This window comes from Puma concolor, chromosome A1, assembly GCF_028749965.1.
Source record: "Puma concolor isolate L17-30 chromosome A1, mPumCon1.1.hap2, whole genome shotgun sequence".
NCBI classification, from domain to species: domain Eukaryota; kingdom Metazoa; phylum Chordata; class Mammalia; order Carnivora; family Felidae; genus Puma; species Puma concolor.
The window spans coordinates 213,418,668-213,443,460 of NC_141667.1; the positions used below are offsets into that span (position 1 = coordinate 213,418,668).

Here is a 24,793-nt window from a genome sequence, read left to right on the forward strand (position 1 = left end):
TCAGCCAGGTCACGATCTCGCGGTCCGGGAGTTCGAGCCCCGCGTCGGGCTCTGGGCTGATGGCTCGGAGCCTGGAGCCTGTTTCCGATTCTGTGTCTCCCTCTCTCTCTGCCCCTCCCCCGTTCATGCTCTGTCTCTCTCTGTCCCAAAAATAAATAAAAAACGTTGAAAAAAAAATTAAAAAAAAAAAAAACTGTATCTGAAAACATACTCATAGCCTGGACTGTAGCATTATTGCCATTTAACCAGTTATGAGCAGAAACCGGTAAAAAGTGCTACTAGTTCCAGTGATGCAGCAGCAGAACTGAAGTCCTCGGTGGAAAATGATATCCAATTATATGCAACTGCCCCTGACGGTTGGTTAAAAATAAAACAAAACCCTCACATTCAGAATGCGTGTGTGTATATAATACAGAAGACACCTTTGTTGGTACGGAGTGCAAAGCTTGTAGTCCTGTCCCTTGCTTTATTCAGTTTCACTTGGCTATAGGCTCAGCCCTGCTCAGTTCCTGACTTCCTATTCTAATCAGGGGATAAGGCACATGACTCACTGGTATTGCCCACAGAGGTTATAAATCTGATATTTGGGTATTCATAACAAGTTGCATATACTTCTGCCTCTGTTCTCTCCATTTTCTGATTATCACACCAATACTCCCCTTGGTATCAGTATCCCTGGTACCCTATTTCCTCTAATTCTATCACCCTGGGTCAGACCCTAGCTAGGCCTGGGACCTCAGGCTGTTGGCTGGAGTGTTATTCCAACCTATCACTAGCCCATGTTCTCACAGCTCACGGTCATCTGCAATCTTTTATGGATTCATCTTACACTGGGTCAATTCATCCACTGAATCTCTAGAACAGACAAAGCTACTGACATGCTGGAATGTCTTATTGCAAATTCCACCACAGTTATGAAGATGGTCATTGATGCCAAGCTTACCCATTCACTCCTTATCACATCAGCCTTTAAAACATTTTCACATAATTTCCTTCACAGCATTGATACTTCCCTGTTTATTGTGTCATTTACTGCATATTTCCTCATTACCACTAGAAAGCTTCATGACAGAAATGACCTCAGCTGTCTTGTTCAATGCTGTATTTCTCAAGGCCTAGAACAGTGCTATGGACTGTGCTGTCCCTCAGCAAAGGTTCCTTACAGTATATGCCACTGGCACCCTGCACAGATCTCCTTTACCACCAAATACACCTGGCCCCCGGCTACTGCAGCATGACTTCTGACAACTCATAGCTGTACCCTTCTCCAAAGAACTGCCCTCCACCACTGGGGAGCTACTCTGCCCAGAAATGCCTGGGAGTTAGAGGGTCCCCCTTAACCTCCCCTAGGGGACAGCCCGTAACCAATGACTTACTGATATGGGGGCAAAAAAGGCTGGCCCATCTTGCTTCCAAATGGGATAGCTGAGCAGTGCCATTCATGCTCCAGAGCTCTCTGGCTGAGGCCAGATGGCCTAAAACCTCTCTTTTCCACAGCTGTATCCTAACTCCTTGGCCTCCCTGCAAGTTTTACCTCAAAGCTCTCCCTCTAAAATTACTTACACAAACATTTCCATCTCTGGCTCTGGTTCTAGAATACCTAGCCTAGATATTTGTTGACGGCCTGAAGGCATGAATGATGTAAAAATGCAAACAACAATTCTTAAGATTTTTCTAGCGATGTTCTTCATTCTTCCTGTATGAAATATTATAGCTACATCTCAGTTAATAGAAATCACTTAATTTGCTGTGAAGTGAGCAATCCCAGTGAGACACAAATCGACTTACTTAATCTAAACATGTCATGCCAGCCCCGTCTGCTCATGTTGTCACTGTTGGCGTCACCTGGAGTGTCTGGCCACAGCAATACCTGCCTTCCTTATAAGGAGCCGCGCTTTATGAAGCATTTTAGATTTTAATAAGTAAAAAGACTGGTGAGAAGTATAAGGCACCAGCTCAAGATACTTCTTCACTCTCCCTGCTTCTCAGGGTGCTGTGAGAAACCAGCCACTGATGCTAGCTGGAGAGGCCCAAAGAGAGAAGAGCAGATTAAGTGGTTGGGATGTGACGGTAAGCATCTTCAGAGAATCTGATATTGAAACAACTGTAAGTTTGAGTTGATTTTTATTACAGCTAAGGACTGAAACTTTTTTTGATCTCTCTCCCATCAGAGTATCACTAATTCTATAATGGAAGTCAGTGTGAGATAATAATTCTCTTAACAAAAATGTCTTTTACAAGTTAAAAGAAAAACACCCACAAAGGGTTGGAAGGTTATAGACTAAATTGACATTAGTGATTGACTTGAAGAAGGGGAGATAGGATTGGGGTGGTGGCTGAAGGGGACTTTAGCTCTAATCACAGTGTTTTATTTCTGTAAAAGGAAGAGTAGAATCAAATTTGAGAAAAATATTAACAGTTGTTAAATCTCAGGGGTAAGTTTGGGTAGGTGTTGCATAGTTCTATTTACATTTTTTGGATTTTTAAAGTTTTTCTCAATCTAAAAAAAGTACATAACACTTGAAAGGAATGTAGCTCTTCTCTAATGGCAAGGGATGGAACAGAACTAAGAAAAAATGCACAAGGCACTGGTGGTTCTCAAGCTATTTAGCTTGGGACTTAGGAAGTAGAAATGAAAGCTCCTCCTTCTTTCCAGTCTTCTCTTCCAAAACAGCCTAGAGCATGCTGGTCGCTGATTCTCCTAGTTTCAGGGGTGTGTGTGCAGCTTTGACTCAGCCACCTCTCTAACCCTCAACCTGCGGCGGGAGCACGAGAGGTCAGAAGCAGTGTCGGCCCAGGAGGGACATCACGTAAAAGGCCACAAGAGTTGGGGCACCTGGGTGGCGCAGTCGGTTAAGCGTCCGACTTCAGCCAGGTCACGATCTCGCGGTCCGTGAGTTCGAGCCCCGCGTCAGGCTCTGGGCTGATGGCTCAGAGCCTGGAGCCTGCTTCCGATTCTGTGTCTCCCTCTCTCTCTGCCCCTCCCCCGTTCATGCTCTGTCTCTCTCTGTCCCAAAAATAAATAAACGTTGAAAAAAAAAATTAAAAAAAAAAAAAAAGGCCACGAGAATTAATTTGGTTAATGTTTTTATGAATTACCTGGGTGATGGTTGATGATACACCCCAGGGGAGGTGTGATGAGGAGGCAAAGTCAGTTTAATAATCTGGAAAAGTGGTCAAGAAAACAGAAAAAGAAATTTCATTAAGAGATTACTATTGAAAAAATGGAAAAATATGGAAAACTGGCCAAAGGAAAGAACTTGGGGTCAAGTTGAGCAAGGATTAGAAATAGGATGGTAGAATTAAAAAAATCAAGCTAGTCTATACATGGATTAGAAAGTAAGAAAGTAAGGCTAGAAAGTAAGACTTGTATGACAGTTTTCCACATGGCTGGTACTTTAGTAAGGAATTTACTAAAACACTATCATCACTAAAATACTATTTGATTAGCACAACAAAGTCAAGAAGCAACACAGTGCAGTGATTAGAACACATGGCTGACCCCAGATTGTAAGAAGCCCGCTCTGTAACCTCAGCCAAGTTATTTAACCTCTCTGTGCCTCGGTGTCCTCACTGGCAAAACAGAGATGGGAATAGTACTGATCTTGTAGAGTTGCAGTGGGCAGAAATGAGTTACAATCTGAAAAGAGTTTACAGCAATGCTCAGTACAGAGTAGCTGCTATGTACATATTTGTCAAATAAAGAAACCAAAATAATATGGAAATATAAGTGGATTTGCAGATCATCCGGAAAAGAGTAAAAAATTATTACAAGCCTAAAGATCTACAGGGAAAGGTTGGAGGGACTGACATAAATCCTTTAGTGAAAAAGAGGCAGCAGAAGGCATTCTTAGTGGGAGAACTACTGTCCAACTGCTGATAAAATAGCAGCTTCTAAAACAGTTTTTTCAAATTCATAATGGGTAGGGTGAGACAGGAGTATCTCAGAGGGTTTTGCGTAGCAGCTGACACGTGACGTGCCTCCAATTCTCTAATGCTCTTATCAGTGCTAAGGATGGCTTGATGGCTCAAAAATAATTTTTTCTATGAGACTTAGAAAAGCTTTCAGTTCTTCTATTTTCTGTCGATACATCTATTTTCCCTCTGGGACTTTGTGAATTTCTAAATTTATACTGTCATATTCAGTTTTCTTCAGCCTGAGGATAAGTCTTTCATGTTCAATTATGCTGTGCCCGTATCTTCCTCTTGGCAACAACTCTTGCATCTATGCACATACAACCCATGCCATACCATGCTGCCTCTCTCACCTCCTGGCTTTTAGATAGTATGTTTTTAATAACCATGATGTCCCATGCTCTGCTCTACACTTAGAAAACTCCTACTTCTCCCTTCACACTCAGTTTGAGTGCCACCTTCTCCAGACACCTTCCCATATCACACATGGGTACACAGACTGTTGGGCACCTCTCTTCAAGGTTCCCACAGAACCTGCAAGTGCCTTTTTCATAGCTTATATTCAACACTGTATGGCAAATGTTGTAGTCTCACCCACTGACAAGCAAGCAAGCTCCTTTAGGTCAAGATCAGTATCATCATCTATAGGGCATCAGTGCTAAGACAGCCACTGACAGTAAGAATCGAATAAATACAAGTTAGATAAATGAATTAATATCTAATGAATAAACCAGACTCCTGCCCTCAAAAAATTCCCTATTTAGATGGGGAGGCTTGCCTGGAGAAAGTAGAGTGGATGGAAATGAGATATAGAAATTAACTATAATGCAAATCAGAGTGAGATAAAAAAAAAGTGGGGCATGTAGCAAGAAACTAATATTTATTAGCTTGCCTACATATTTAAGTGCCTAAAATATGTCAGACATGTGAACGCTCCTTTCCATACATTCTCTCCTTTAATTTTCACAACCATCCATAATAATCTTATTGAATATTATCCGTAATAATAATATTGAAATATTATTACTTAAATTTGATAAGTAAGGAAAATAGGACTCAAGAAGTTCAAGGCCACCAAAAAGTTAATGGTAAAGATAGGACTTGATCTCTGAAACTCACGTTCTTTCTTTCACAATGGTACACATTTAGTCCATACTATGGAGTTTCAAAGGAAGGAATGGTTACACCCAGAATGACAAATCAGAAAAGATTCCATGTAGAAGTAAAACTGGGCCAAATCTGAAGGATTAGGAGAGAAACACAGTGCATTTTACTTATTTTATCAAAAATTTTTAAAATATTTATTTATTTTTGGGAGAGAGAGAGAGAGAAAAAGACAGAGAGACAGAGTGTGAGCAAGGGAGGGGCAGAGACAGAGAGGGAGACACAGAATTCAAAGCAGGCTCCAGGCTCTGAGCTGTCAGCACAGAGCCTGATGTGGGGCTCGAACTCATGAACTGTGAGATCATGACCTGAGCCAAAGTCAGACACTTAACTGACTGAGCCACCCAGGCGCCCCATGAGAAACACAGTGCATTTTCGATGACAAAATAAAGACAGGCATGGATGCAAGTTCAAAACTTGTGAGTAGGACATAGAATGGTCCAGTCTGAAATAAGGTGAGCATACATGAGGAAGATCCCACTAAAAAAGTTTGAACTATACAGAGAACCTGGGAACTCTATATTTACAATGGGCATCACTATTAAAAAAAATAACCAAGAGCATATAGGTCATGCTAATGATGACCTGTGCCATCATCTTCATACATGAAAGTTAGCAAATGAAAAAAAAAACCTGGTGAAATAAGTATTTCAAAGCCTTAAGATAATTCTTAACATAGAAGTGTACTTTTATCCACAGAGGAAGTAGAGCTACAAAAGGTGACATATCAAGTGTCCTCTTGAACATCAAAGTAACATGACATTGTGGAAAAACAAGTAAACAGATGTACTTCACAAATATGAGCCACGTAGTCTCTTCTATTTGCAATACGTACCGTAAAAGTAATTATATCCATTAATCTTTTAAATTACCTAAATCATACTCAGGACAACATCCTGATTTTAACTAAAGACATGAATTAAATTGTCCAGCTTCCTCATTTTATGGGATCTGATCATTAAAACATAAGATGGTAATAGTTAAAAAATACACGGGTTGTAGGTTTTATTCATGTACGTTTGGTGATGGTTTTGCTTATCAAGATTATGTTTTGAGTGGCCCATAACTAATTTTGTTGGAATGGCATCTATAAACTAAATTGAATGTGACTGATTATTTAGATGGTAATAGCACAAATACATTAAAAGGAATCTAAAATAAACAAAGTAAAGATGTTATGTAGGTCACCCGTAGATCAGAGAAGTCCAGGATATTTTTTTGATTGCTATTTTTAGGTCTTTTAAAACATATGTTTCTCTTAAAGCAATTTTATGGCTTTAAATTTTATGTCAAATATAGCCCCAAAAGCTGTGTATAATGAAAAAACTCCCCACATTGAACTTTGTGAGAATGTCAAATTTAATTAATAAAAATCCATTAATATTACATATTTTAAATAAAAATGGAGAGTTTTTACTTCCAACTTTATATAACAAATTCAGTATCAAATATTGCCAAATAGAGATACCTGAGTCCCTGTTACAGTGAGTAGATATTTTATTTATAATAAATCATCAGTCAGTAATGTAGCAATGGGTGCTATCAACAAAATTTATACAAATATTAGGCTTTGAAATTGTTATTACATTTTTAACTTAGAAAGTTTTTTCATAGATAACACATCTATACATTTAAGTGGCCAATGTCAAAATTACCACAGAACACAAATAAGCAGAATACAATTCTTTACTATTAATGGATCATTTGTTATCTTAAGACAAAAAGTAGGTATAAAATGTATTGTAGGCAGAAAATGCATGTGGTATCTCTCCCTAATCTTCTGAACTTTTTAAAAAATGACTTATTTATTTTTGAGAGAGAGAGAGGGACAATGAGCAAGGCAGGGACAGAGAGAGAGGAAGACACAGAATTTGAAGCAGTCTCCAGGCTCTGAGCTGTCAGCACAGAGCCTAACATGGGGCTTGAACTCATGAACTGTGAGATCATGACCTGAGCCGAAGCCAGACACCTAACTGACTGAGCCACCCAGGCACCGCTAATCTTCCCAACTTTCTAAAGTACATTGAATACCATCTTCTTCTTGCTTATTCAAAGATTTTGGAATATAGAGCTAAAAGATGCTACAAATTACCTTGTCTACCTTTCTTAATCAGAGATGAAAGAACTGAGAGCCAAAGGGAGACCCAAAGAATCAATTACTTCAACATTCATATAAAAGAGTTTAAAACAGAAAAGCAGATTAAATCTAAAGGAAATAAAAGGAAGGGTATAATCAAGATAAAATCAGAAAATACTGACTAGAAAAGAAACACACAAAAGAGGTTCAACAATACCAGAAGTTGGTTGCTTGAACAGACCAATAATATTGACAACCTCCTGGAAAAACTGATCACGAATAAAAGAAAGAGAAGGCAAGTAACCAATACCAGGTATAAAAATGAAGATATCATTACTGAGCCTAAGGACATTAAAATATCATAAGATGATATTATAACAACTTTATACCAATAATTAGAAGACAATGAATAATTCCTAGAAAAATAAGATTTATCAAAACCTCTTAGAACTATTGAAGATAATGAATAATAAACAAAGGCCTGTTTACAATCAGTGTGATGATGACATACACCCAGGAATAATTACTAAGTACCTGTTTTATTTCTTTGTCTTCTTTTTTACTAAGTAACCTCCATAATTCACAATCAAAATTAATTGATATAATTCAGCCTAACACAGCCTATTTCTTTTAAAGTATTTTGGTGTCCAATATATAGAAATGGAAAAACTGTCCCATCATACAAAGGGACTCTCACATAAAGTGACTTCCTTATTTCTGGGGCATAAATTTGTGAGCCAATTTCAATCTTTGATGTCATCTTTAAAATAAGTTGGCTTTCTGCTTATTTTAAAATCTAAAATTTAAATTCATATGTTTTTGCTCAAATTGACATTGTATGCTTAAGTGGCATGGGAATATACACTAATTAAAACTTCCAAGTAATTACATATTTTTAAGGGCACCACTAAACAGTAGAAACTAAACACAATGCAACCAAAATAAAATAGCACAAATTCTAAGAATGAACAACTGCAATGCTCACTCTATCATCCTTAAAAATATAAAATATGGGTCTTGTCATGTGCTTTAAGACTCAAAAACTAGAACTGTGATGTTATAAACAAAAGTTATTCAGGTGAGAACTAGCAAACTAGTCAAACTTTGATTCTTTCATTATTTTCTTCAAACTTTGTCCATGTAGGAAGAAAAACTTGTTTTAAAGCTTAAAGATGAGGGGAAAAGGTAGTTCTTCAGATTCAGGGGAACATAAAATATTGAAATAACTATAAACAAGGACAGTATTATAGCTCTTTAAAGATAGAAATCATGTTTCTTATTCCTTTCTAAATCCCCTAAAACACATAGTTCTATAATCTTGACATAGTAAATTCCTTAAAAAGGTGAGTTGAAATTCCTAGGTTTATATAAGTTATTATTCATAGAAAGAAGAACCATGAGAAGATGAAGGAATAGGCTAGAAATTTTCCAAAACTATGCAGGTGACCTATGCAAGTTAAGGGATTGAGATGGCCTTGCTATGCCCTATTAAAATCAGCAAATTAAAATTTGCACATATTTTGTTAAATTTATTCCTATGTATTTTATGTTTTTATCCTATTATAAATAATATTTAAAAATTACTTTTCTTTGTCCATTGCTATCATATAAAAATAAAACTGATGCTCCACATTGACCTAGTATCCTGTGATCTTTCTCAACTCGCTTATTCTGATGGCTTTTTTTTTTTTGTAGATTTCCTAGAATTTTCTATATATACAATCATGTCATCTTTAAATAAAGACAATTTACTTCTTTCATTTAAATATGTATTTTAGGGGCGCCTGGGTGGCGCAGTCAGTTAAGCGTCCGACTTCAGCCAGCTCACGATCTCGCAGTGTGTGAGTTCGAGCCCCGCGTCGGGCTCTGGGCTGATGGCTCAGAGCCTGGAGCCTGTTTCCGATTCTGTGTCTCCCTCTCTCTCTGCCCCTCCCCCATTCATGCTCTGTCTCTCTCTGTCCCAAAAATAAATAAACGTTGAAAAAAAAATAATAAATAAATATGTATTTTAGCTTTAGTTTTTTCTTGTCTTATTGCACTGACTAGGGCCTGCAGCATAATGCTGAATAGTGAATATCTCTGCTTTTTCCCCCATTATAGAAAGAGAGCATTTAGCTTTTCACCATTAAATATAAGTTAGCTGCAGGTTTTTCATAAATGTCTCTTCTTAAGTTGAGGAAGTTTCCTGCTATTTGTAATGTGTTACAACATTTTATCATGAATGGGTATTAAATCTTACCAAATACTTTTTTTTTTTTTTTTGCAATGATTGAGATGATCACATAGCTTTTCCCTTATGCTATAGATTGAATGAGTCACATTGTTTGATTTTCAAATGTTAAGTCAACCTTACAATCCTGGGATAAAACTCACTTGATTACGATGTATTATCCTTTTTATATATTCTGGAAGTTGATTTTTTAATACTCTTTACAGATTTTTGTATCTATGTTCATGGAAAATGCTGCGCTGTAATGTATTTATATTATGCAGGTCTGCTGTTGAAAAAATACCCTCAGCTCTTGTTTACCCGAAAATATCTATTTTTAAAGATTTTTTTTCCCAAACACACTATTTGACACTCCTCACTTTTTTTTCTTCTTTTGGCACTTCGAAAATAATCATTTCACTGAATTGTGGTTTGTATTTACTACATATGAAAAATCAGCAGTCATTTTTATCATTTTCCTTCTGTAATATGGTTTTTCCCCTGTAATATGTCTTTTTTCCTCTCTGGCAGTTTTAAAGATTTTTGTCTTCCAATTTTCAACAATTTAAATATAGTGTACTTTGTTGAGGTCTCCTGTTTATCCTACTTGAAAGTCACTGAGTTTCCTGGATTGGTGATTTTATGCTTTCCATCAAATTTGGGAATTTTTCCACCATTATGTCTTCAAATATTGTTCTGACTCATTCTTTCTCTTTTCTTTTGAGACTCCGATTGCTCATATGTGAGACTGCTTTTTTTAGAGTTGCCATTTCTATATTGAGAATTCCTAATTATTCCCTCATTATACTCTTTTTCTCCTTTAAATGCCTGAATATATTTATGGCAATTGTTTTATAGTCCTTGTCTGCTAATTCCACCATCTGTCATTTTGGGTTTTATTTCTACTGACCAATTTTCCTGCTTCTTTGTATGTCTAGTAATTTTCTATTGAATGCTTGACATTATGGATGCTACATATTGTTGGATTTTACAGTCTTCCTTCATTTCATGTGAAGTTTGTTTGGCTAGGCAGTTAATGTACTTGTGAATTAGATGGATCTTTTAAAGACATTTCCCCCCTAACATCCATCCCTTTAATTTTTAAAGTCATTGTGCATGAGAAAAACGTCCAAAAATACTGCTAAATAGCAAGCATCCTTGTTTTCTCAAGGCTTTTTTTTTGTTTTTATTTATTTTATTTTTTAATATGAAATTTATTGTCAAACTGGTTTCCATACAACACCCAGTTAAACTTATTAAGGATGAGCATAAAGCAGCTTTTATTTTACAGATAGACTGGTTCTACTTCTAAAGCACACACTCTATAGAATATCTTCCGAATGCCAGGAGTGTTTAATGGAGGCTCCTAATCATGTGGGACCTCTGGTACTTGTTTAGCTCACAGATCCCAGGTAGTTTTAAGTTTCCCAGTATTTGTGAGTCTTGTGCAGTTTTATAATTCTTTACCATGGTAGGACTAATCTGGTACCACTTACTCCATCTCCATAATAGCCAGAGGTATAAATCCCAAGAGGGAGATTTTGTTTTTTGTTTTTTACTATCTCTCAGCTTTACTTTGGTTCTCTTCTCTTTCATTCATGACTCATTAATTCTGCTTTCTTTTTTCTTACATTTTTCTCCCAAGAACATATTATTTAATGGAAGGACTCAAATGAGAAACTAATTCTTGCAACTCAGTCCAATGTTTTTTCCACTACACAATACATACATATTTTTAAATGTTTATTTACTTTGAGAGAGTGAGAGTGTGAGTGGGGAGGGGGCAAAGAGAGAAGGAGAAAGAGAATTCCAAGCAGGCTCCACACTGTCAGTACAGAGCCCAATGTGGGACTTGATCTCATGAATTGTAAGATCATGACCTGAGCATGAATCAAGAGTCAGATGCTTAAGTGAGTAACTGAGTAACACCCACTACACAATATGTTTTATCTCCTGGGATTAAAATAACAATTAAATCTAGTTTTAACCTGCTTATTACTTGGTATATTCCTTGATTTCTCTATTTTTCTCTCTTTCTCTCTCCCCATCTCTTTGTCTCTGTCTCTATTTTGGTGGATCTGCTACTTACTTTTATTTTAGAAAGATTTAGAGCAGGTTGGCTGATACAGGTAAAAACAATTCATGTCAAGAAAATATATTTGATTAAAAGCTATCCCTGAACCAGCATTCTGACCACACAAAACTAAATAATCCACAAAGTGTTTATAAGGAAGGCAAGGAGACTAATAACTTATTCTATATTTTTGGTTTATTACCTCATTCCTGAGATCATATAGTATATTGTTTCTCCTTGTGAGCTATTTTAGCTTCCTGTTAGTGAATGGGCTTAGCCTCTAATATTTTTATTCCAATTTAAGGGCCTTTATGTTGATGAAATCTGCTCCTAGAATGTAATGTTCATCACTCTCTGTCCACAAAATATCTATTTATTCATGTTTATAAAGCATTAGTCACTTTAAAAATAAATTTTGCCATGTTTTATTGCCTTTTAAGGAGGAGAAAGATAAGGACAGGAGGAACAGAAATAAAACTGGCTTATAAAATGGGCTTTTAAAAAAGTATTTTTAAATTGTACTGGGAGAAAAATAAATAATTAAACTACATCTCAAGAGGTTGTGGGTCTTACACTCTTACCTGTGCAGCTGAATGTATTCTCGAGGTCTGTTGAGCAGGTGAAGGAATCTGTCAACAATCTTGTTCTTTCCTACACCCTGTAATTACACAAGGAGCGTTAAACAAAAAGAGACTTTTGTGGAGGTAAAACAAACCAGAAGAATCTTTTGCCAAAATGTACTTTCTCAAAGTTGTACTGTTTCAGCTTATTGTTAATGAAAACATACATATATACATATATATATATATGTTTACATATAGCAAACAAATACAGCACAACTTCTGACAGAAAGGTTTTTAAAAAAGTTACTTCTAAGTACACTAGGTTAATTTACATAAAATACACTAAACGCATTCTTTTTATTTAAAAGGAACTTCATAATAACTTTTAGCCTTCCACAGCTTGTTTTTTCTGTTCTACAGTTTTACACTTAAATATAGATGTTATAGTACAATATTAATTATTTCAAATTTGAAGAATGGCATCAAAGGCAATGAACTAAGTATAAAAACAACCATTTTGCCAGTGGTTCTTCAGAAGTATGATTTTTAAAGACAGATGAATACAACACCGTACTTCGGTGTTAATCAAACACTCATTTATTTTTCTCCTTTTATCCCCTTTTCAGTCCTTTAAAACCTTGGAAACCTAAATTATAACCAAGGTTTATTAATAAGTCTCAACTAGGGGCACCTAGATGGCTCAGTCAGTTGAGTGTCCAATTATTGATTTCAGTTCACATCATGATCTCAGGGTCATGAGATGGATCCTCACGTGGCGCTCTGTGCTGAGCATGGAACCTGCTTAAGATTCTCTCTCTCCCTCCCTTCTTCTCAGCTCTTATGCACTCTTTCTCTCTTAAAAAAAAAGTTTCAACTATATCTGCTCTTGTTAGGAATGTCTTCATGTCCTTACCACTTATTGATGCTGAGAGTTGTTGCCATCCTTTTGTAGAAGACAGACTGTTAAAAATGGAAACCACTCCCATGCTAGTTCCCCATTTTAAAGTTTTCTCTTAGAGGTGGAATACTCTATTAACGGAATGTGACTCTTTTAACAAGTGAGTTGTGTGGGAAGAGTAGAAGTCGTCAAAAAGCTAAATTCCATAGTCATATGTAGTCATAGCGATAAATAACACTTACTGATTTCTTATACCCTCCCTGCCAAGCTCTATGCTAGGTATTTACCTGTGTTCTTTCATTTAATTACCATAACAGCTCTATGAGGTAAGTATTTTGATTATTCCAACTTCACAAATCAAGACACCAAGTCTCAGAAAAGCCAAGCAACATGTTCGTGGTCACACAGCCAGGATTCAAATCCAGGTCTGTCTGATTCTGATGCTCATGCTTTTAGTCCCAACATTACGCATTATATTTCTCTCAGTTTGAAATTGATTTAGGGAAATGGGGCCTTGAATTTTCTCCTCCCCTACTGCTAGGAGTCCATCCTAAGGAAATCATTAGGCAGATCAGGAAAATGCATGGCACTAAGCAGTAAGAGCAGAACCCCAATAGAAGGAAGCAGGCATTGGTATTTCTGCTACATGCTCAAATATCTTGTAAAGAAAGGCATTCTACAAGCACAGAGGATAGAAATTCAAATCAATCAAATGAGTATTTATTGAGCATTCTCATAGTCGAAGAACTGTGACAGTTCCTCTAAGATAAACAAATTCACAAAGAAAATATGAGAAGTTGTCCCTCACAGTTCTCAAAAGGAGGCAAGATACATACACAGGGAGCACAGAAGACAAGTCACCAGTGTACATAAATAACTGCTAACTTATATGGCATAGATTCTAATAACCTTAGAATCTTTCTCTTCTCTTTGGCCCACTAAATATGTCATAAGATGACAGATGCAAGAGAGACTAAGAGGGCTGGAATGATTACCAATTAATAAATACGACAGAGATATGAAGCACACACAGAAACACAGAGTAGCAAGCAATTAAGATCCATTGTATACCCTTAATTCAGGGAAACAGAATGAAATCAATATTTAAAGAAGGACAATATGGCAATAATATGCAAACTATACTGAAAGAGGAGAGACTGGTATCCAGGAGATTGATTGTTTATCCACTCAACATATAAACAAACATTTACTGAGTGTTGGCACATGTCAGGAGAGAGACCAGTGAACGAGACAGATAAGGTTTCCACTCTTCTGGAACTCCCATTTCAGAAGTGTGGAGACAGAAGGATTGGAAGGTAGATTAGAAAAGTAGGTAGAAAGCCAGCAACATATAGTTAGACAACTAACAAAATAAAGAAAATTATCAAGCAGTGATGTTCTCTACACACAGTTAAGATAGGGTGAGGTAATACTAACTGGGTGGTTATTGACATTGATTTAGAAGTGAAGACCTTTCCTCAGGTAACTTTAAGCTGAGATCTAGATGACGAGGAGCCAGTGCTATCAAGACTCCAGAAGGGGCATTCCAGGAGAAGAGTTGCTACAGCTGATCCCCTAAAGTACATATAAGCTTAGGATATCTGAGGAGCAGCCCATGTGTTCAAGTATTGTAGGCAAGAGAAGAATATACAAGATAAAGAAATAAAAGTAAGTAGGGTCTAACCAACCAAGTTTACAAGTCAAGGTGAAGAAGTGGGATTTTATTCTATTCGATAGGGAGCCATTTATATATATATATTTATATTTATATATATATATTTACATATATATATTTACATTTACATATATATATTTATTTATTATTTATTTTTGAAAGAGAGAGAGAGAGAATAAGCAGGGAAGGGCAGAGAGACAGGGAGACACAGAATCCGAAGCAGGCTCCAGGCTCTGAGTTGTCAGCACAGGGCCCGACGTGGGGCTTGAACTCATGAACCGTGAGATCATGACCTGAGCCAAAGTTGGACGCCCAACCGACTGAACCACCTAGGAGCCCCCATTACAAGATTTTTTAGCAGGGAAGTGACGTGAACTAATACATAGGTATGGAGAGTGAATTATAAGGGAAGGGGTAAGGATGGAAACTGGGAACCAGTTGGAATGCTACTTCTAGAATCCAGGCAAGAGACAGTGATGGCTTAGATTAGGGAGGTACAAGTGGAGAAAGACAGATTCAACTTGTTTTGCAAGTAAAGCTGACAAAACTGGCTCACGAACTGGATAAGGGAGGGTAAAGGAAAAGAAAGATCAAAGGTTACTTCTAGATAATTCCTTGAGCAAATGGATAGGAAAGACTAGGGGAGGAAGACCTTTTTCAGGAGGAAAAATCAAGAGCTAACCCTATCTTTCTCCAAAGCATTTATCATCATTTAACATTCCGTCAATTTATTTGCTTGTGTGTTACCTTTCTCCCGGACTGGAAATGTTAGCTCAAGAAGCTTGTCTTGTACACTACTGTATTGCTAGTGTCTAGAACGGTGCTCACACTACGTAGGTACTCAGCTAATTTGTCTAATGAATTAATGATATCTACATCTCCCCAGGTGTTTATGGCAGTGACCCCAGTCATCCTCAGTACTTCTGACTCCCTCTCAATTCATTACTATTCTTCTCATTTCTATCTCCAAAATAGATCTTAAGTCTGTCAAATTTCTCTGGAATCATCTTAAACCAAAGGAATATCTTATCTTGTCTAGAACAGTGGTTCTAAAGCTTTGATGAGCAAATGAGTCACCTCTCAGATCTTAACAAGATGCAGAATGATTTGGTAGGTCTGGGCTGGGGTCTGAGACTCTGCATCTCTAAGATGCTTCCAAGTGGCACCAACACTGCTCATCCACAGACTTTGTGCGGCAAGAATATGTACCTGCAGTAGTCTCACAACTGAGCTCCCTACATTCATTCATTCATTCATTCATTCACTCTATTCATTTGTTCATTCTATTCATTCATTCATGCTATTTTGAATGTATTTTCCACACTGCCAGCTGGAGTAATGTTCTTAACAGATAAATTAGATTATGTCATTCTGCTCAACCCCACTCAGTAGCTTCTCACCGCATTTAGAGTAAGTGTGAAAATTCTTCCTGTGGCCTGTAAGGTCCTACCATGCTCTAGCCTCCACTCATTCCTCCAGGCCTCCAGTGTCCACTCTTCTCCACCCAAACACTGTTCTAGTCACACCCAGCTTCCTTCAGTCCTTAAAAGATTCCAAGCTCTTCCTACCTCAGGGGCCTTGCCCATGCACATCCTTCTCCTTGGGGAGCTTTTCTATCATTCACCATCTTAGTCATTCACACTCATTACCTTAATTCCCTTCTTCACAAAGGCTTCTCCTACCTTCCAGTGTAAGTTAGGCTCTTCCTCACCTCCCACACTACCCTTTATTTTTCCTTCTTAAGCATAAGTAGGATTTATATGGGTGACAACTTGTTTATAAAGTCTCTCTCATCCACTGTTCTGTGAACTGAAAATGTCCTGAGGCCAGGGTCCAGGACTATTTATTGCGGGTTTGCCCAGAGCCCAGCACAGAGCCTGACACAATAATGCATTCAATAAACATTTGTCCAATGAATGAATACAAAGAATTTAGAAAGCACTGGAAAAGGGTATAAAATCCCAGTAAGATATGAACTGTGATCATGTTAATAAAGATAGTGAATATCGGAAACTGTGATGAGTTTCAGACTAGTAAAAACTGGTCAAGTTTTGCAATGATCCAATTTACACATTTCACCTACAAAAGATTCAACGTTATTAGAGCTGACTGTCAAACTGACAAATTCACTGACGTAAGAACAATGGATCATTTCATCTTCTAGGAATCTTTTTGATATTTAACTGGATTTCTCCCCAGATAGTTCCAAGTCTAACACAGGAACAAAGAGAAGGAAAATATTTTCACATTTGCACATATACTACAAAGCTCTGTAAGCTTTAAATGGCGTGTTCTAACAAACATAAAATTTTAAATAGATACATTCAGAGGAGTAAAATGTGTTTGTTAACATATCAAGTCTGCTAACTTCAAAGAATCTAGAGAAAGCAAGTATCATAAACGCACTGTAACGTCAGAAATACAAAGGATCTCCTGATAGAAACAGATCATGGAAAGCTACTGCCAGGAGTTCCTGCTCCCTGCCCACCTCCAAAGTTACCTAATCAGCCATGCTTTTCAAACTGCTCTGGAGCAACATACTGTTTTAGGGGCTTACAAGTCCCAGAGATGTGGGATGTGACATGAAATCCCCAGCTGCCACCGGGGATCTCTTTTTCTTTATGTTAGGGTCTTTAGAACTTCAGAACTTCTAGCTCAGCTATCTTCTTGCTCCATATACTCTCCCTGGGCAATCTCACCCACTCCCATAACTGGAGTCATCACATAGGACTCAAACCTCTTTCTGAAGCTCCAGCTGAGATCCCTTACCCCTGTCAACTGAACTTCTGCACCAGATGTTCATAGAGGACTCATTATGCTGCCACCGAAACCCACTCCTTTTTCTTTTTAATCCCAGTATAAGAGAGTATCACCATGTACCCTGCTACTCAATGAACGAACCTTGGAACGTTTTTGACTAGTCTACTTTTTCCTATGACACCATTCAATGTCACTACAACCTGTGTAGTCTCTACCTGCAAAATGTTTTTATTCTTTCTTCTCACTCCTTTCTCTCCTTTTCTTCCTTATTTCCTATCTTCCCTCCCTCCCTTGTCCAATACGTCAACTATTTTAACACATAACGTTACAGGTAATGTACCAACTGAGCAAGATATGATGGTAAATAAAATAGCCATGGCCCATGGTCACACTCACAGCTTACCATCTAGTAAGAAACAAAGACAATTAAGCAAATATAACGAGTGCACCTATAATAAGTGTTATGCTATGGGATATCCGAGATGCCTGAAGATTTTAGCAAAGGGTTCAGGCAGGCCCACCACACATAATACTGTTTAGTGGGGATGTCAAGGAGTTAAGGAGGTAATGGGGAGGAGGAGGAGGAGGAAGAGCGTTCCAGATGGAGAGAAGGGTATGTGTAAAGACTTGAGGGCAATCGTGAGCTGGAGTGCTGGACAGGTCTGAGAGAGGGCAAAGGCTAGAGCAGGAATGAGGAAGGAAATGGTAAGAAATCAAACAAGAATGGCAGGCAGGGTCTAGCTCTGGCAAAGCCTTGGAAGCCGGTTAAAAGAGTTTGGGCTGTTTCCCAAAAGTAGAAGTAGAGTAGAGGAGTAATAGGATCAGATTTTGATTTTTGGAAAACCACTCTGTAGAACGATCTGGCAGACAGAAAGAATGAAAGCCTAAGAAAGCAGCCCAGAAATGCCTTAAGAAAATCCAGGCAGGAGATGATGGTGGTTTAAACTAAGGAGCAGAAGAAATGGATGGATTTAAGAGGTATTTAGGGAAAAGAACTAATGGGATCTGGTGATGGTCTGGATGTGGAGATGAGGAGACAGAGGAGTCAGTTTCTATCTGGGGCCACAGGGTGGAAGGTGGTGCCATTTACTGACAAATGAAACAGGGGAGGAGAAGTGGATTTGCTGGGAGGAGGAGGGAAGCCTAGTTTTAAAAAAAGGCAGTTTAATTTTGGATTTGTTTACTTTGAAGTGCCTGCTTCCCATATCTGCTCCTTCCTCTCCAATTCACTGTCACTACTCAAGGGCGGCCCATCGTTGTGCCAGGAGTCTTTTGGTCTCCCTCCTCTGGACTCACAACAGGCCAGCCCACAATTTGTTTAGTTATTTTTCTAAAATAGAGATCTCATCAGGTCATTTCTGACTTCATTTTGAAAGCTCTGATGGTTCCTTCGAGGAAATGCTAAAAGCATAACCTCAAAAGGAATTTCTATAAATATGCGGAGCAGAAAGGACCAGTTACAGCGATTTGTGCTTTCCAGTCAGTTTTTGCCTAGAACACAAAATCCTCAGGATTACTTTAATTGAATAAATACATAAATAGTCTCTTATTTTTCCATCATAAAAGTTACACACACTCATTTTTCTCACTGGGAAATGCAAAAAACAAAACATTATACACCGCGCAGCTGCTAAAACAAACCTGCTACCATTTTCATCTTGTGCCTCTGAGCATTTATGTTCAGTTGTCATTATTCTCTGTATAAAATGTGTATTCTCCAATAGAAATTAGCATGAAGTTAACAGTTTTTACATCATAGTTAACTCATATTAGGGATAATATTTAGTGAGTTGAAAATTTAAAAAGGGAGAAGGAAGCTGTGGAATGAGAAGTCTGAGAAAATACAAAACGTCTCACGAGAATGGCACTTTCTTGTATCATTACTGTTTCGTCTCACTGTGTTCTTTGTGGTAATATCCTGGAGAGAAGGACCTTCGCAGATGTAGGAGTCAGACGGTCCTTCAACTACAGGGTTAAGAGAAGCAGGGAACATGTTACGTCCCACAGACACGAATCAAACCAAGGATAGGAAGTAAACATGCTTCCAGTTTCTGTGAGAGAAAACATCAGGGACCATGACTTAAAGGACTTGAAAGATTCTGGAATCCTTATACATTCCTCAGGTTTCTTATTTTAATTATCCTGTTTCCTCAGAGAGATTAGCGGTAAAATCCTTTAAAGGAAAAGGCTGTAGGCCTTGTCTTCCTGGACAAGGAGAACATACAGAATTTTGGAAACTCCATCTGTATCCCATCAAGGGGGAGGGGGAGATAGGAGTGGAGCAGGAGAAAAGACCTAAAGCAGAATGGAGAGCAGGTAAGAGAAAATGAATCTAGGGATGAGACCTGGGCCAGTCCAGATGTTGAAGGATATGTCATAGCAGGTAAACTTGAAAGCTGCCGGCAGCCCTCTGCAAATCTCACTCAAATGTGTTCTTAATCAACCAACAGTGTCCTAAACCTTCGCGCTCCCACAGCTTTGCTTACCTTGTTCGTTCTGAGAATAGCCCATCCTTCCCCCATCTATCCAAATTCTTCCACTCACTCTTTAGTGTTCTGATCAAATGCCTCGCTTCTCAGAAGCTTTGCCTGACTCTCCCATTCTTTTCTCTCTCTGAGCATCAGAACAATCTCCTCCTTTGGGCTCCCAAGCCATTGTCTTACAGCATTCACCACACTGTACTTTAGCAACAGGTCTGGTGCCTGGGAGGGAAAACTCCCTCCCTGAGGCCAGGATCGGTCCCCCAGTTCGCACACCTCATTCACCTCACGTATAACCTGCAGGGAATAACTACTAAAATTTGAGGAAAGAAGAAAGTAAGAAAGGAAAGGGAAGTCATGCGACTTGCTCTTGCAAAAGGAGGTAGAAAGCTGTTCCAGGAAGCTTCTGCTCCCTTTGTGCAAACAAAGAGGAGGAAACTAACATTTATGGAGCCCTCTGCTGTATGCATACACACCCTTTCAGTGCTTAATCACTTGAATCCTCATGCTAGCCCATGTGAGCAGGAGATAATGTACCTGCTTGGAGAGAAACAAACTTAAATTCCAAGTGGTTAAGAACCCGGCACACAATGGGATTTGAAGGCATATCCATTCTGATTCAACAGATTGGGCTGTTTTCTGTTTCACCATATTGCAAAGCAAAATGTCAGGAGGTAGCCTCACTGAACTGATTTACATGGAAGTTTATATCCTGATGTCATACATCAGTCAAGATCAGTCATTCCACAGTTATGATATACTAAAACATGTGTCCAGCAACTCCCTGTATAGAATCCAAGGTTCAGGAGGGAGAACAGTGAGAAAGTCAAGTTCGATCTTTCCTTCTGCAGTAATTTTTAAAATCGACTCCGAGTGTTTACCACTGCCAGTGCTCTGCTTTCTCTCATGTGTTTCCCTCAACTTAGGGCATTCCTTCCAGTTCTCCCTAATTCTTTAATAACATTCATACAGTTAGACCAGTTTGTATAATATTTACAGATAATTTCTGCACAGTGTCCTAATTTCCTTTTTAAAAAAGCTACTATATGAATGCCATTAACAAATACCAACTGCAATAAAAAAAATAACAAAGAGACTAATACTACAGTAAATTGAGAGAAATAAATTGTGGCTGCTTTTTTTAAACCTTATAAGTTCTATCAAATGTTGAACCTTCTAATTCTTTGCTTCTGCCCGAAAATATACTTAATATACTAGCAGTTAAGAAACCTGGATTATGATCTCTGCTTTATCTCTCTCCAGATGGAGGTCTCTACCACCATCTGAGCCTAGATTTGTTCATTTGAATAAAGAGGGCCTAGACATGCTGATCCCTAAACACTTTTTTTCTAATATTCTGTAATCGCATAGTAAAATGTGAGATTACTGCTATATAAATCACCGGAAATTTATTTTCCAAATTCTCTCAGTGAACCTGCACTACTTAGGTAATCAGAAAAAAATTATTAAAACTGAATAGTAAACAATCCTAAACATGTGCACAAGTGGCTTCTTCGTAACAGAGCCAATAAACATACCCAGAAGCCAGACGGAAAGACATACATTTCAACTGCACTATGAGTTTGCATGGCTTGAAAACACACTTACTTATAAAGCTTTCTGTCAAAGGTCATAATCTCTTTTTCAAACAGGAATGATGAAATCCACATCCCTGCAACTCCTCTTTGAAATACTGTGCTGCTATAAATGGCAAAGGTATACTCTTAGGTAGTTTGGTCATTAGGTATGACCAAAGCAACCATGACAAATCTTGTGGAGGGAAATGAAAAATCAGTATATGTGCAAGAACAACATGCAAATTCAAAATAAGTGCAAAAGAACATTCACTAAGAAACACTGAATGGTCAAGAATTTCCAGATCGTAATACAAACAACTTCATTAGGAAGCAAGGGGTTGGAGAAGGGACACAACATAATACAATCTAAAACAAAGATGACTGTCCTTATCTTTGATAAACCCAAGTATTTCATACCCTTGGGACTCCCAGGCTGCTAGAGCTCCTAGAATCATAGCACATTTAGTTATCAAATTCCCTGCTGCCATCACCAGCTGGGGACTACAGACAAGATTTCTGGACAAACTGTTCAGTCCCTTTACAGATATCAGACAATTCTGCTGGCATAGCAACATGCTATATTTCTAATGTTGCACAGTAGCAATCTGCTAGGGCTCAGTTCAAATTATTAATTAGCAAAATTCACACATTCTTTAATTTTGGCAATAAAATATTCACAGCATCTCAATATTAAATAATTCAACAAACATGACTTTACCAGGAGAAAAACTAAGTCCATGATCACAAGAAGCCTATGATTAACGGGTGGAGTAAGATACAAAGGATTATATACGGTTATGTAGTAACAACGTGCATAGAGTTCTGCTTAGTTGGCACTAAAGATACGCTTACTGGTTTTCATAATGTATAAATATCTCAAAGTCAAAGGCTATGAAAATCAAGAAAAGAAAGCAGTTATTTCTAGCCTGGAAAAAAATGGATATGGTTTGAGGTCACTGTTGTACAAATTAATGAGGGACTTAAATTGGCTTAACAAAATTTATTCTAGACAGTATTTCCTCAGACGTTCATCAACACTGGTGTAGTTCTGAATAAAATGTTTACATTCGTGAAAATTCGTTAGCCTGCTCAGGGTAAAGAGGACAGGAGAGTATTGCATTCCTTTTTCAAAGAGACTTAGGAGGGATGTCAACTAAATATAATTTCCAGCCTTTGTTTAAATGCTGATTGGAATAAACCAAGTGCAAAATGACTGTCTGGAGATAGCTGTGGAAAAATGAAAAAAGGGTATCAGAATATATTCAGGGATTATTATTAATTTGTTAGGTGTACAGAATTGTGGTTATATTAGAAATAAATACTGGGATGGCTATGAGAAAAACGCATTATGTAAAAGAATAATGCATGAAAAGACAACATAAAAAAGCGTTGGGGGAATAGATAAAACAAGTTAGATAAAATGCTATTAATTGTTAAAGCTAAGTAACCAGTAAAAGGGTTCGTTACATACTCTGCTTTTTATAGAAAATTACAAAACGCCCTGTACTCTGTATGTAAAGCATACTCCTTAGCCTGTGGCACTCAACCAAAGTTAGCAATTACATATTATTATTCTTGTTGCTGTTACCATTATTATTCCTAGGGTAAGCATTCCTGTGGTATGGTGAAAAATAAGTGTGAACTTTGAGGTCGGAGCCCTAACTCTGCCACTAACTAGCTATGTGATCTTGAGCAAATATTTTAACTTTTTTGAGTTTTAGAAGGCTTATTTGTAAAATGTGAACCTAAAAACATTTACCTCAAAAGGCTGGTGTAGAACTAAATGAAATGGTTTTAAAAAAAGGATATTGGAAATTGTAAAATGTACAAATATTACCATTTTTAACCCTTATACTCATAAGAAACTTGTAGTTGTAGATGAAATCTACAGTTGTAGATAAAATCAAATACATATCACAACTTAAAAAAAGTATCAAAATAGTGAAAAATACTATAAAATTTCAGAAAAAAGATTATTATTATTTTTTAAAGATTTTATTTTTAAGTAATCAGTATACCTAATGTGGGGCTTGATCACACAACCCCAACACTAGAGTTGCATGCTCTACTTACTGAGCCAGGCAGGCACCCCAAGATTATTTCTACTTGGGAAAGACTAGGAAAAGTTTTGCTGAAGAAGAAATATTTGGGCTTTGAAAACTGGCAGGATTTTCATCAGCAAAGATGAGAGAAGTGCTGTGTGAAGCCAACAATATGAAAAATGGCTGGGGGAGCAAAAGGGCCTGGTTTACTCAGGGAGGCTAAGAAACTCAAATCTGTAAGAATTAATATTATACAAGGAGTTTAGAGCCAGGTTACAGATCATTTTAAGTGTCTCCCTCGGAGACTTTATCTGATAAGCAAGGAAGAGCCACTTACAACTTTTACCAGGAAAATAAAATTAAGAGATACTTTCTAAGATTTATCTCACTGCTGATAGATCAGAAATTGCCAAGGAAGTGAAAAGAATATCTAAAGAATCAGTACTGTAAAAACATGAAGCACATGAAAGTCAGGGATAGAGAAGACATCCTATGTGAAAAATCAGCCAGAGCTGACTTTTGATTTGATAAGGAAGACATAACACCAACAGAATTTTGATAAGGGCAAAAGTATGGGCTGTGGAATACAAGGAGAGCCTAAGTATAAAATTTTCACCAGACCACTATTATTGGTAAAATGATACAAAAAGCTAGTTTAAAATGAAGAAAGAAAGAAAGAAAGAAAGAAAGAAAGAAAGAAAGAAAGAAAGAAAGAAATAAAATAAAAGAAAAGGAGGGAGGGAGAGAGGGAGGGAGGGAGGGAGGAAGGAAGGAAGGAAGGAAGGAAGGAAGGAAGGAAGGAAGGAAGAAAAAAAAGAAAAGAGAAAAGAAAGGGAGGGAGGGAGGAAGGAAAGAAAGAAAGAAAGAAAAAGAAAGAAAGAAAGAAAGAAAGAAAGAAAGAAAGAAAGAAAGAGAAGAAAAGAAAAAAGAAAGATCTGGCAAATTACTGGATTATATTCATTTAGAAGTGACTACAAATTATTATGTTTCATTAAACATAAATCAAAATTTGATGATTTGCTTTGCAATTTTATCTCACATTATATATAGGTGATTACATTTTCATCTCTTAAAATACTGCATATTAGAAAAACACTCTTAGGTAGGGATAGCTGAACACTTTGGAACACCATATTGCTGAAATATTTCTTCCTTCTAGTATCTGATAAAATGCAACTGTCTCTCAAAACTCAAGGGGTCTTACACAAAAACGTAAGTTAATTCTTAGGGAGTTTTTAAAAAACAATAAAAACTACGCACCTATAGGTTGATTCTATAATGCCAAACACCCACAATCAATATTTTGCATATCAAATAGAATATAGCTCTATAAATCAAGAGAAAAGAAAATCTGGGAAG

At 37.5% G+C, this 24,793-nt stretch overlaps 1 protein-coding gene across 2 annotated transcripts in view; it reads right to left on the reverse strand.

Moving 5' to 3' along the window:
* VWA8 (von Willebrand factor A domain containing 8) overlaps positions 1-24,793 on the reverse strand; it is a 364,304-nt gene that overhangs the window by 167,298 nt on the left and 172,213 nt on the right. For both annotated transcript variants that reach the window (XM_086711392.1, XM_086711387.1), the window contains one exon: positions 12,021-12,097. In XM_086711392.1, the coding sequence (XP_086567518.1) occupies positions 12,021-12,097 (77 nt within the window). The remainder of the gene's footprint in view (positions 1-12,020; positions 12,098-24,793) is intronic.